Genomic DNA, 14,448 nt, shown 5'->3' on the forward strand with positions numbered 1-14,448 from the left:
AATAAAGATGATAAAGGTTAATAATTCTGTGATCTTTTTTGTGACTCAATTCATATGTATTTTTGAGATTGGTGTGATTTCTATTATACTTCAGAATACCAGCTGGTGAAGGATAAAATTGGAGCCAATTGTCATTTTTTATTTCGAGAGTTACACATTACAAACATATGCCTAACTCTGCAGCCATAGCTTTCGTTTGGGGTATTCAAAAGACGTTTTAAAGGTGGTGCTTCATTAATGAGCCTACGAATGTCTGTATACATTTGTACATATTTTGGCCTACCCTTTGTGCGCGTGATTATGTTGAGGCCAAATGGCTTCACACATTTCTCCTTTGCTGTAGCTGAATGAACTGTCTTGTTAAAACCAGGACATAAAAATGGCCTTAACTTTTTATTAGCTTTCTTAGAATTAAATGACACAAATAGTTCATTCTGTCCATTGTGTCTATGCCAGCTCTTTGAAAGAAAAACTATTGAAATAGTCTGGCAGATAGGACCCAATTTCATATTAAAAGTTATTGAATCTCCTTCTGCTGCCTTCAGATGTCAAACCATGGCTTGTTATGCAAAAAGATTTTCTCCTTGTTTCCATCCTTGTTGTTTTACTGAGGATTTTTTCTCTTTACTGTAAATGTTGTTTACTTTCCCTATTTTATGCATCAGAGCTCATCAAGAATGAGAAAAATTTAAGTGCTTGATGATTTGGCTTTTAAGAAGTAAAATTAGAAAAGCATGGGAAATGTAAGTGCAGAACTATTGGTATTGTGCGAGCTGCTTCATATTTTTCCTTTTAGTTGTGAAGTATGGGATTTCCCTGAGGAATTTCTGGGGAAATTCAATGTTTTCTGCGTTGTCAAGGCGAATGGTTCCTCTTGAGAATTGTACCTCTGCAGTAGCATTGGTTGATTTTGTTGTATCATTTTTTGTTAAACATTTGCGTGTTCAGAAAGGTAAATATTCAAAAATATTATTTTGTATTTTTATTCCGTGCATTCAAAATGAGTGCATGATCTCAGGATTGAAAATGCTATCGCCTTCAGAATTCCATTACAAATTAAATATTGCAGCACCTTAGATTATACAGCCATACAAAATTGAACCATCAACAATTTTTTGGCACTTCGTTGTACAGAAAATATATACTGCCTCCCAGGAACAGTTGGTGAGCAATTAATAAAAGAAAGCAGTCTTTGTGAAAGCCTGCAAATGTGAACAATGAGCTTCAATCCCATGGTTGTTATATTCCATCCCTGAATACACAAGTTCTTTGCTCTAAAATAAGCAATTTCCCTCTCTTTCCCCACTCCATACTAAGTGAAGATGATTGTTATCCGCATTCTAATAAGTAGTCATTGAGAACTCCATCAGCTACCATAAAGCAGCATTTGTGGCATCTCTCATTACCTCCACAAAATATTTTGATCTTCCCCCATCTCATCACAAAACAAAGCTAATTATAAGCTATCCATGTTACAGAGACAAGTAAATCTGTTCCTACCATGCATGTTCAAAAATATTCATTCACCCTTCCCATCAACCCCACTCCCATACACACACATGCACACACTGATTTTCATGCATTTCACAGCCTTCTAACATGCTTTAGCTGAATACAGATTTCTGCCTTAACTCCCTGTCTTCAAGGGAGATTAGCTAATATGTTGGTGTGTATATAATGATTTGTGCCTTTGGGTGTCATAATGGAGACTACTTTGACATTTTCCATCACCTGTCTGTGTCTCTCTCTCTCTCCCCCCCCCCCCCCCCCTCTCTCTCTCTCTCTCTCTTTTTCTCTCTCTCTCGTTCCCCCCCCCCCCATTGTCTTTGAGTTCAATCGTTTATAAAATGTAATCACGTAAAAGAATTACTGTGCTCCAATGAGGTTCTTAAATGATCATATAATTTCTCGGCTCCATTGATACTGTGGTCAGAATGAACTCAGAGCTGTTGGATTAAATTGTTATTGTATTGTATTGCAGCCTCTGTTGTAAAGTTAACTCTTAAAGATGTAGCTGAAACACACCCACAGCACAATTTACATGATGGTCAAGCCTTCACCTGGAACTGCAAAGATACATTTGTGACTGATTTTTAGAGGCTCATTTAGCTGAAGGTGCCTGCTGAGTAGGGTGACCTTTTCATTCCCCCATTGGCCTGTTGGGAATGCTGATCAGTATCACTGGCCTACAACCCTTGGCTTTTTGAATAGAAATTTGTGAGCTATATGTCTTTGATTTCTATATTAATGCTGCTTCTCATTTGGAGCATTCAAAGAATTATGTTTGAATCTACCACCCTGCTTTAAGATTTGTCAACTCCTTTATTTTTATACCATTATAAAATCAAGTGATACTGCAGGTCAAGGATATTCTGTTATTTCTATTTGTATTTCCTACCCAAAACCTTAGATATTGAGGTGGAAATATTGCATACTAAAAGCCTAATAGTTGATTTTGGAGCAGGGATGGGAATTTTATTGAGAGTTGATGGGACTTTCTGAGGGTGAGGTTGCAGTTGGTCAGGTTTTGGATGGTCTCAAGTTTGTGGGAAGTGGAGTGTGGGGGCAGGGAGAAGGCTTTGGAGTGGTTGAGCCTACAAAAAAGGAACTGATCTGATTCCCCTGAATATTTTGACAGCCGAAGTGCTTTGTGTACAAGATCTACAATAATTTATTTTTTGATGCCTAGCTACTCCATAAACCTCATTTGCAGTGGGCAAAGTTCTGACGAGTACCTTGTACAACACAGTACAGAGAAAAAAGAAAGCAAAAGCGGTGGTGCTGAGTGCAAAAGTTGTCTTATAAATTTATTGAGCAAATTAAGCACAAGAAAGATATTCCTTTGTTTATCTTCATTATATGGATGCTAATACCAGCTGATATTCTTGGATCGCCAGGTCCCAGAATAGAATCTGCCTTGTCAGATCCTAACTATTTTTTGTTTAGAAATGTGGACAAAGAGCCACAGGGCTGCCGTTTAACTTTTAACAAGATTTAGAACTTTTATAAACAAGAAAAGATGAACTATATGGTGCTACTTCTTCACCCCAGCTATACCCTTACAGATATACACAGATTTGTAAGGCTAACACAAGTTGTAAAATACATCTTGTACTCTAAAATCTTCCTAAGTACGCAGTTCATGTCATGTGGAATGTAGTCAAACACACCACACTCTGAAACCAAGTGACATTTACCACACAAAAGTTGCGGATTTCTTATCAAATTTCCCAAATTGTCAGCCAAGAGGTCTCATTGGAATGTTGGCTTCCATATGTGTGTTTCTATCATCAGTCTTGAAGGACATACTTTGCAATCTTCTCCCAATTGTCTTTATCAGACATTCAGTCCAGGAATTCATAGAGACATGCAGTATAGCAAAGATATTTAGGCCCACCAAGTCTATGCTGACAATAATTACCACTAAAGGCATGCTCATCCCATTTTCCTGCACTTGTCCCATATCCTTGTATGTTATGATACTTCAAGTGCTCATCCAAATATTTTTTAAAAGTTAAGGTTTCCAGCCTCCACTACCTTAAGCAACGCATTCCAGATTTCCTCTTAGCTCAAATCCCCTCTGAATGTCCTGCCCCTTAACCTAAAACTATGCTCCCTCATGACTGACCACTCAACCAAGGGGAACAGCTGCTCCCTATTCACCCTGTCTATATCATTCATAACCTTAGTACACCTAATCACGTTTCCCCCTAGCCTTCTCTGCTCCAAAGAAAATAATCCAAGCCACCTAGTTGGTCCTTGTAGATCAAATGCTCCATCACAGGCAACATCCTGGTGAACTGCCTCTGTATTCCCTCTAGTGCTATTGCATCCTTCTGAAAGTGAGCTGACCAGAACTGCACACAGTACTCCAGCTGTGGCCTAACCAACACCACAACTCCAACATTACCTCCTTGCTCTTATACTCAGTACAATGACTGACCAGGCATCCAAGTAATGATACCCAACGAGAGGATAGATGAACATCATTAAACACTGCTGAACACCAACAAAATATTCCTCAAAGAAATTAAATGTAAATTTAATTTATGTATAAAATAGATTTGATGTCAGTTGTGGTTCGGTTGGTTGCAGTCCAATGAATCCAAATGTTCTGAGTTCAAGTCTCACTTCAGGACTTGAACATAAAAATCAAGGTTGACATTTGAGCAATGAGGGAGTACTGACCTGTTAGAGGTGTCATTTTTGAAATGAGACATTAAGCTAACCTTTTACAGGCATGCTCTGAGCTGTCTGTAAAAGATGTACTGGCACTTTTTCCTTGGTAAAAATCTATTCTAATATATCTACTTGTCTTTTGAATGCACCTGTTGTTGATGGATTGCAAATTTATTAGTTCTCAAATTGTTGGTATTCTGCTAATCTCTATTTTGGGGAGGAAGTATTGAAATTGGTTCAAGCTGATATGAGTGCTACTTTTGGTGGCTCATAGTCCTGGAAGGCCAAAGTAATTTCATTTAATAAACTACCAAGAGTCAGCACAAATCCCTACAATTAATATGTACCTAGAGTAGATCAGTTTGTGATGCACCCATATCTTGCCCAAAATATTGCAGTGATATGAATTGATTTGACCTGATACTTCAGTTTCTGATTTTTTGTGGGACAAAAGTGGAGTTACTTGAAGAGCTATCCTTCAAAAACTGTTCTGGTTTAAGCCCTAATTCTGAACTGCTGTCTGTGTAGTTAAATGACTGTACCATATCTTCCAACTATTCTAAGCGTATTTAAAAAAGCACAGCATCAGTGATTTATAATTCAAAGAGAATGTGGAAGATTCCTAAATGTGGGGGGAAAAAATGCAATAATAAGAAAACTAAGAGTAAATCATAGAATGGGATCTTTGACATAGTTTAATCTTTTAAGTTCTTTATCTTATCAATGCTGACGAGAGGTCCGGGGTGGTGGGGGGAGGAATGAATGAAAAGGGGAATAGTATGAAGATGAGAAATGAAGAAGAAAGATATATAGTTGTAATGGGTGTTGGGTGAGACTGCACCTTGTACTTTTAGACAGTTTTGATCTCCTTTGAGTAATACTGCTTGCTTTGGAAACAGTTCCGAGAAGGATCATAGGCTGATCCTTGGGATGAAGGAATTATATTATGAGGAAACGTTGAGCAATTTTGGCCTATACTTGTGGAGTTTAGAGGCATGAGAGGTGATTGAATTTAAGTATATCAGATTCTGAGGGATCTTGACAGGGTAGATGCTGGGAGAATGTGATATGTTGGGGAATTTAATACTCCAGAGGCACAGTTTAGGAATAAGCCATTGCCCATTTAAGATTGATGAGTTTCTTCTCTGAGGATCGTTTGTGTTTGGAATTATCTTCCCAAGAAAACATGGTGACACTGAATATATTCAAGGCTGAGTTAGTCAGATTAACAATGAAGTTGTGCCTTATGCTGGGCAGGCAGGAAAATGGAGTTCAGGCCACAATTGGATCAGCCGTGATCTTATCGAAGATTAGAGCAGATTTGATGGGCCAAATTGTCTGCCATTTCTTATGATTACATGTATAGTCTGCCTGCTATATTGGCATTGTGGATAATTTTACGAATCACTTTATTCATTGGATAAAGAAAATAGAGGCCTGAATCTATATGACACTTTTAAAAATTTGACTTTACAACTTTCATATATTTTTGTCTCATCTTTATATGATTTAAATACCAATATTTATTAGTGCTGTGTTAGATTTGTTATTCTGAAGCAGTTTTTGAACGATGTGCAGCTTGTTCAGGTAAGTTAGGATATCTGATACCTTATTTATTTTCATGGCATCAAAACACAACATGAAATGCCATAATAATTGGTGATCTCCTGTCTACATTTTCTCAACCCACCACAAAAGTCTATTTAGAAATTTAGCTTTCATTTATATTAACATTGCTAATAAGCTTTCTGAATCATGGTAATTAAGATTTTTAACATTATAAAACTACTGAAAACTGTTTAAAAATCAATTTTCAAACCACATTGCTGTCTGCCCAGTGTTGAAAGAAATGCAAGTTACAGAATCTGAGATTTGAAACTTAAGTATGTGGAATAAAGCTTCATAACCCGAGTGACCTTTCAGCGTAAAATGCCACTGAAGTGAAGCTCTGTTTCACAAGCTCAGATCAACTATTTAAAAAAAAATGCAAAGTACTTTGGTAGCTATGGTTACTTTTTGTTGTTTTTAATTTTAATTCCGTTCCAATTTTCAGTGCATGCTTGAATTATTTTTAATATCCATTCCGTGGGTATGGATATCAAGAGTAAGGCCAGCTTTCATTGCCCAGCACTATTTCCCTTTGAGAGGATGGTGGTGACAACAAAGTGGTTTGCTAGGCCATTTCAGAAGGCAGTTAAGAATCAAGCACATTAATGTGCCTCTGGAATCATTTATAGACTAGCCCCAAGTATGGACAGCAGATTTCCTTCCCTAAAGGACATCAGCAATCTAGTTGGGTCACCACTGCTGATTCTAGCTACTTCTTCCGGATTTATTTAACTGAATTTTAGATTTTCCAATAGGCAAGTTGGGATTTGAACATGTGGCTCGGGATTATTGGTCTAAGATTCTGGATTACTCGTCCAGTAACATAACCGATGTGTTGTTTCATCCACCTATACAAGTGATTATAATTACTTTATGAAGTTTGTACATTTCTAGTATAATATTTTGCTTTTGTTTCAGGGAGAAAAGGTAAATTATGAGAAGTTCAAAAATTGGCTCCTTCAGAATAAGGATGCATTCACATTTGCTCGATGGCTGCTGTCAGGAGGAGTGTGTGTCACTCTTACGGATGATAGTGATACACCTACCTTCTATCAAACTCTAGCTGGAGTCACTCATTGTAAGTATGTTTTTAAATGTGATGAATCACTAATTGTATGAAATCTGCTGATGCCAAAGTACAGTGACCCCAAGTGTTCGTCTTATTAAAGTCAACATGCAGGCTGCCGCCCTTCTGTAAAGAATACGTTGATTTACAAACTTTGTTATCACATTTGATGCTGTTGGCTGTTCTTTGTTGTTTTCTTTACAAACAGCTAGCTGAAAAGGATATCAACATCTACTCATCATAAAAGTGTAAATGTGCCTAAACTAGGGGTAACCTTAAGGAAGATGTAAAATTTCCCGTCCAGTGACACCAGAAGTGGGTGGGCGTATTGCTCTCAATCTACTTCTCCTGGGTGACTTTCACTTCCCATTAGAGATTCCACTGAAGCAGGACTTTACTCTTGTGCACCCTTTCGTTTAATTATTCAGCCATTGGTAACCTCAGCCTCAAACTTTGGAACATCCTCCCTGGATAACTGTGTGCAGAGTGTTGTATTTATTAAGAAAGTAATGCTTTTTCCTGCCAATAAATATAAAATTTAAGCATCTGACAATTGTAGTGAAAGACAAAAGTTCTATTTGTATATTTTCAGTAATTTTTTTGATGTTCATTGTTCTATTTGCAAAGAATAGGGAGAAAGAGATATGTGATTGAGATGTCTTCAAAAAGCAAAGCTGTTTTTGTCATGTTGAAGGAATGGGAGGTTTGTAGACTATACCAATGCAAATCCATCTAATTTCCAAAGAAAACTGAATATCCAGTATAATCCTGAGATGGGTATCTACTGGTATGTATCTTGCAATCCTTAGAAAGTGAAAATCTTCGATCATTCATTTTAGCAGGAAAAATGAGGAAAGACAGCACTAGCTGAAACAATTTTAAAAGGGCTGCAAGCGCAGAACAATCTGGCATTGGCCAAATCCTTGACGGAACAGGTTAATAAATCAAATCAGTTCTTGGACTTTATGAATAGATGCATGAGTTCATAAGAAACCGAGTTCTGCATCAAGAATAGTGTGTCCAATCCTGGGTACTATGACATAAGAAAAATGAGGGTGCAAAAGAGATTTACTTGGATTGTTCCAGGAAAGACGGATTATATGTATGTGGATTAACTGGAGAAGGTGCAGTTATTCTGCTTAAAACATGAAAAAAAAGGAGGCTTGATGGAAAGGTAAAAATTCAAAGCGTTTAGGTAAGAGTAAATGAAGAGAAACTGTTCACTCCGGCTGAAGGGTTGATAATCAGAGGGCACAGATTAAAAACATTTCCCTCAACTCACTAGTTGTTTGCCAGCATGGTTAAATTTGGAATACACTGCCTGGGGTTGGTGGAAACGGATTTAATAGTGGCTTGCAGGCATTGGATAAACAGTTGAAGGAAAAATAATTGCAGGGTAGAGTGTCTGAGTGGAACAAACCGAAAGAGCTTTTCGAAAGAACTGCCACAGACTCATTGGGTGAAATGACCACCTTCTACTTCATAGAGTTTTATGCCATTGAACAAGTAATACATTCCAGAAAAAGGGCTTCAAACACTTATAAAATGCAAAAATTTTGTATGGGGAAATTAAAGCAGATCTTTGTACTGCCAATGCTTTGTACGTGTCATAGAAAACAGAGCAAAAGCAAAATAAAGCAGATGCTAAAAAACTGAAATAAGTTGTTTCACCTCTTGCAGAATGGAGACTCATTAAAGTAGTAAGATTCCTCTATATGAATATAAGCACTGTTATTTTGAAGAAGCTACAGTAGGAACCACCTATGTTTGCATATTAATAAATGATAACTTTTCACTTTTGTGACTTGAGATTTTATGGAAAACAAAACTCTTAAATGGCTTACATTGAATGATGACTTACAAGTGAGTAATCGAATACAAGAGGTGTCTTGGCTATCACATTTGAGTTTTAGTGCAACTTATTTTCTCTTGTTCAGCATTCTTACTGCTTTTAAATTGCTATCACAGTCTTCTCAAACTAACTACTGATTGGGGGAAAAGTCTAACTTAATGTACTGTTCCAATCTTTAAAATCAGATCAAAAACTAACAACTGTTTATCATTGCTGTATTAAATGGTCAGCTATTCGCAGTTTGTCAGTTACAGAGGATGAATGCCCCACTTCCTCTTTGAGATTTGAAATTAATACTGTCTTGCCAGCTATCACGAACATTACCGGACAGTGATAGCTGTGCCACGCTATTCAGCTGATATCAGCAATTAAACCTTCATTTGTTTGACAGGAAGAAAATAGCAAAAATGTTCTCGTGGCTTTGACATATCAGATCATAGTGTGTGTTCTCTACAAAAACAGCTATCAGTTGCAGCTTCATGCTATTAAATGCACTGGGGTGGCACAGCGGTTAGCACTGCTGCCTCACAGCACCAACGGCCAAGATTCAATTCCAGCCTTGGGTCACTGTGTGGAATTTGCACATTCTCCCTGTGTTTTTCCTCCGTGTGCTGCTGTTGCCTCCCACAATCCAAAGATGTGCCCATTAGGTTGATTGGCCAGGCTAAATTGACTGCAGTGTCAGGGTTAACAGGGTAAATATGTGGGGTTATGGGTATAGGACCTAGATGGGATTGGGTGCAGACTCAATGGGCTGAATGGCCTCCTGCACTGTAGGGATTCTGATTTCAGTGCGGGTGGCAGGGGTTAGGCTTGCCATAGTCCTCTAAATTGTTGTGGTGTGACTTTCATGGTTTAGTCAGTTATTCCATTTCACATCTTATACCTGCATTCCAGAACATAAGATATTTATTGGAAAAGCACATTATTTTTGGATGATTGGGGTCCTGGTATTAACTTGGAGTCACAGCTGTGAGGCAATTGCAACTCAGGGTTGCTTGACACTTGCATTTGTTTTATTTCTGTCTTTAACATAATTACATTAGATAGATCTCCAGATTATTTGGATGCAGTTCTATGAAATTCCCAAGTGATTTGTCCTTCCAAATGGACTTTGAGGGGTTATTTAACATCCCTTTCTGTTTCAACCTGCCTGGAGTCAATTTTATATTTATCCAACTTTTTGTCTCACATTTTTGCTTTGCTGGAAAATCCAGTGTTATATATTTTACTAGTTTTTGTGTTCAGAGGGTTGCCAAACAAAGGCACCAGTCTTCCTTTATTCACTGTATAAAAACTTTTTACTTTCAATGTATCATGTCCCTCTTATAAATTACAGTTTCCCTTCCATTGGATTACCCTGGAGAATTTTTCTGTATGCTCTCCATGACTTCTGTGTCCTTTAATTGGACAATCAAAACAAGGCATCGTATTCTAACAGAATCCAAATGGATACTTAAAAAATTATTATAACTTGTGACTTTATCTGCCTGCACTTGAACATTTAACGGATTTATGCATTTGAACTGTCTGATGGTGCAGTTGAACATTATAAATTGGGTACAGAAAGGTGAGAATTGATACCATAGCTTACAATTACTAAAGCCACTAAACCGCAGCTTTAGTGTAGGATATTCAATTATGTGCCCATTTCTATTATCCACCAGGGGTTTACTTCCATTATAGCAGCAAGTTGAGGCCTTTCAGTAATTAAGTGAATTTTTAAAAATCCACTGCAGGAAATTCATATTGCAACCTTATTGATCTTTTCTGGTCTATTAATTTGCACATTTGTTTGCTATGGAAAACCTTGGGAAGTTGCAGCTTGCATTTTCACCAAACCTGATGAGAACCAAAATTGGCAACTTTTGGGAATATTTTCATGGCAGACTTATTTAAATTTTTATTCAGTCATCTGATATCACCATGTTGAGTGCATCCTAACAATGTTAGCACATTTAGTTTTTCTACTTTTCTTTGTAGATTTGCTGCATGCCTTCTAACTTCAGTAACTGCTGTGCTGTCTTATCTGATGTGACATGAATGTTGTAATTTGACAAGATTGAGAACTCTCAATGTATTTTTCCCTTTCAGAATACTTAATTGGCCTGGATTTTGGGATCAGTAGTAAAGGGATAATGCTTTCTGCTCATGTGAAGAATGCTGCCCACAAAGATTTAGCAGGCTGTGTGGTGTCAATTTTCCCTATTCGAAGCTATTTTCATCTGTTGGGTACACTCATCTAACAATAGTGAAGTCAATAAGCAGGCTGAGAAAAATTCCCATAGATATCAAACCAGGAAGTAAAAAGTTCCTCTTGCAAGCAATTTTACAGAGCACAAAATTAAGGTTGAGATGTACAAAGGAATTAAGGTAAAAACTCATCATAAAGTTTTCAAAAAGTTATTAAAATGTCTGTGGATTTTTGATCATAAAATGGGCACACTCACTCCATAGCTAACCTTCCTCTCCTCTTGTCCCTGAACAGGTTGTCACCACCTGAATCCATATCTATGTTTCCAACAATTCTTCCCATGAATGATATCCTCGGCTTTTCTGTAGCCTTTGACGTGATAAACCATGGCACAGTGATTAGCAGTGCTGCCTCTCAGTGCCAGTGCCCTGGGTTCCCTTTCAGCATTGGGTGACTGTGTGGAGTTTGCACGTTCTTCCTGTTTCTGTATAGGTTTCCTCCCAAACTCCAAACGTGTGTGTTAGATTGCTTGGCCATTCTAAATTGTCCCTTAGTGTCACAGGAATTAGCAGTGTAAATAAAAAGGGGGAGGTCGAGATAGGCTCTTGGTGGAATTGTTGTGGGTGCAGGCTCAATGGGCCAAATGGCCTCCTCTTGCACTGTTGGGCTTAGAATCATAGAGGTTTATAACATGTCCATGCTGTCCCTTTTTACCCTAAGCGACTCCCAATTGCCTGCGTTTGGCCCGTATCCTCTATACCCATCTTACCTCTGTGATCTTTAAGTTCCACTCCATTTCCCTAGCTTGATTCCAGACTTGCCTATTCGATCATCACCCTTTGCATCCCCAATAGGAAGTTGTCATCTTGCCAGTTCTTCCCCACCCGTCTTTACTTGTACTCCATAGATGTATTCTTGCCCTTCATATGCCTACTTATCCTTAGCACTATCATCTGCAGTCAGCCGTGCTCACCAACTAAAACGCTTGCTGTGCTTCCCTGTTACGGATCAGGTCAGAAACTCCAAAGTATATTATGAAATTAGCTTCGACGGTAACCTTTCGTTGTGATTTTGGCATTAGAGTGAGCATAAGATGTTTTGTTCTGGATATGAATCAATTGACCCACCAGGAAGCTTTTATCAAAACAAACTTTATTTAGGGCATAGAATATAACAAAAAGAATTAACATAACTTACACCAACTAAAACTTAAAACGTGACAAATTTAATTCTTAACAGCTACCTATCTCTGTTGTTCCAATTTAAGCTGTACCCCATAGACATCGCTGCATCAGAACCAGGTAGCACCAAAAACAGATATGCTAAATTCCAGCCTTTAACACACCTGAACTGAGATCCAGACAGACACCCGTCTTCTAATTCTCACTCAACTACCTCCAAAGAAAGATCCACCCCAAACAGCAGAAGCTCAGAGACTTATTTCCTGGCAGATTCCAGTCTCTAAATCCAGAGAGAAAAAGAGAGGCACTGCTTTCTAACAACTCCAAGCAGCATTTAAGCTTGATTTTGCTATGTAGGCTTATCTCCACCCAATAACGTGATTTTCTGCACATCAACCTAATCAAGCCCCACTCTGCAAAACCCCAGCGGAAAACACTAAAACTATTAGTCCAGATTAAAACAAACATTCTAGCAATTCGAAGTAATAATGCTGCTGTAGTAACAATACAGCATTGCCAGAAACAGACCCACCAGCACCAATTGGAACAGACTGTTTTAAAAAATGCTGCACAAGATACGTGACTCAAATACGCTTCTTTAAGGCACAGTATTGCCACACCCACAACCTTGTTCCCTTCAGTATTGTCACTGGTTGTCCAGAAGCCAGTCTTCCAAAAGGCTCAACTTCGATTGAACATTGCCACCAATTTCATTGCCCACAGAATAGCAAAAGCCCTGGCATTAAGTTGTGAATGAAGTGAACAATAGAAGGTTTTATCCCGCTGTATAACAGATGAGCTCAGAAATATTTGTTCTGACAGCTGTAATGAAGGCTTCTCATAAATTAATTATGGTGTCTGGGGCAGCTGGTAAGCTTCAGTGAATTACACTCAAACCAATCTTTTCTGTTTCTTTGAATCATCTGATTATGATTCATCTCATAATGCAATTTGATTTCTCTGCCATGAGAGATCATTGATAGTCAGTTTGATTTAATGTCATCCTTGAGTAGCTGGATTGGGGAGCAATGATGTGAAGAAATTCAGTAAGTGCATAAATGGGTAGGTTCCCAAATTAAGCTGTGGGGCATTCATCTGAAGCTATTCTGTTTACGTTTTCAGCAAGGACTAAATGGGTTAATGCCTTTGCTAAAGTAGGTAGCTGCAAATACGTGCATGAGGCATTCATTGACTACCATCCCACAGGGTAATTCCAAACTGTGTTTTTGCATAATACTGATTAGTATTTAGAATGCTTGTGTGCACTGTTTGTGCAATGTAATATTATCCATAAAGAAAACTTGTGTAAACATGTTCCACAAATGGTCAAGAGAAAGTAACCAATGGTGCCTTGACCTCGCAAAAGTCCCTCTACCCAAGTTCCTAAAAGCTTCAGGTGTCCTTCAAATGACCAGCTGGTAAAGTAGAAGTTTTCAGTTTGCATAAGCTTGCAGTTCCATCACTCAAACAAAAAGTTGGTTTTGAAACCTTTGATTAGTTGGAAAAAGGCACTGTTTCGTGACAAGGATGTTACAAATAAAGGGTGATGGGAACAATACAGGAATTAAGTGCAGACTATACATTTTATTATATTTTTGAATCCCTAAGTAGGTCATAACATTGCATTTCAAAATACTTTGAAATACTATATGTCAAGCTCCATCAGTAGGAGAACCCATTACACATGTCAATATTGCTGATTTTGCCTGTGGTTAATCTTGTAATGGGAATTTTCTAAAATTTTAAGTATCTCTGATGGCTGCAGAAGATTGTTTAAAAATAATGGTTGAGCTTGTGAACAGTTATAGGCCCAGTCCTAGAAATATCAATTTAGAAGAGCATGACATTTTGAATTTTGTTCCTCCTGAGGCATTCAAGTCAGGTGACCCTGACCTATACAAGAAAGTAACATGTCTCATAACACCAGGTTAAAGTCCAACAGGTTTATTTGGTAGCACAAGACAAGCTTTCGGAGTGCTGCCCCTTCATCATGACACACAACAACACAGTTGCTGAGTAGAGACTGATGGCCAAGTTCCACACAAGGACGATCTCAACCAAGATCTTGGGTTCATGTCATGTAAACCCTGCTACTTGACTGGGCTTGCAAAATCTCACTAACTGTCCTGGCTGGAGACAGTGCACATCCCTTTAACCTGTGCTTAATCCTCTCTCCGCTCAAATTGTCTGTACCTTTAAGATTGATTACCTGTAAAGACGCGCATTCCAACCATTATTTTGTAAATTGAGTTGTCTTTTGTTTGTGAGCTGTTTGTGAGCAGAGCTCCCACTCACCTGATAAAGTAGCAGCGCTCCGAAAGCTTGTGGCTCGTGCCACAATAAACCTATTGGACTTTAATCTGGTGTT

At 38.2% G+C, this 14,448-nt stretch overlaps 1 protein-coding gene across 2 annotated transcripts in view; it reads left to right on the forward strand.

Annotated features, from left to right (window-relative positions):
* usp32 (ubiquitin specific peptidase 32) overlaps positions 1-14,448 on the forward strand; it is a 221,474-nt gene that overhangs the window by 120,894 nt on the left and 86,132 nt on the right. For both annotated transcript variants that reach the window (XM_080210653.1, XM_080210654.1), the window contains exon 5: positions 6,706-6,865. In XM_080210653.1, coding sequence (XP_080066779.1) covers positions 6,706-6,865 — 160 coding nt within the window. The remainder of the gene's footprint in view (positions 1-6,705; positions 6,866-14,448) is intronic.

The sequence above is a fragment of the Carcharhinus amblyrhynchos genome, chromosome 23, assembly GCF_965287045.1.
Source record: "Carcharhinus amblyrhynchos chromosome 23, sCarAmb.v2.hapA, whole genome shotgun sequence".
Lineage (NCBI taxonomy): Eukaryota > Metazoa > Chordata > Chondrichthyes > Carcharhiniformes > Carcharhinidae > Carcharhinus > Carcharhinus amblyrhynchos.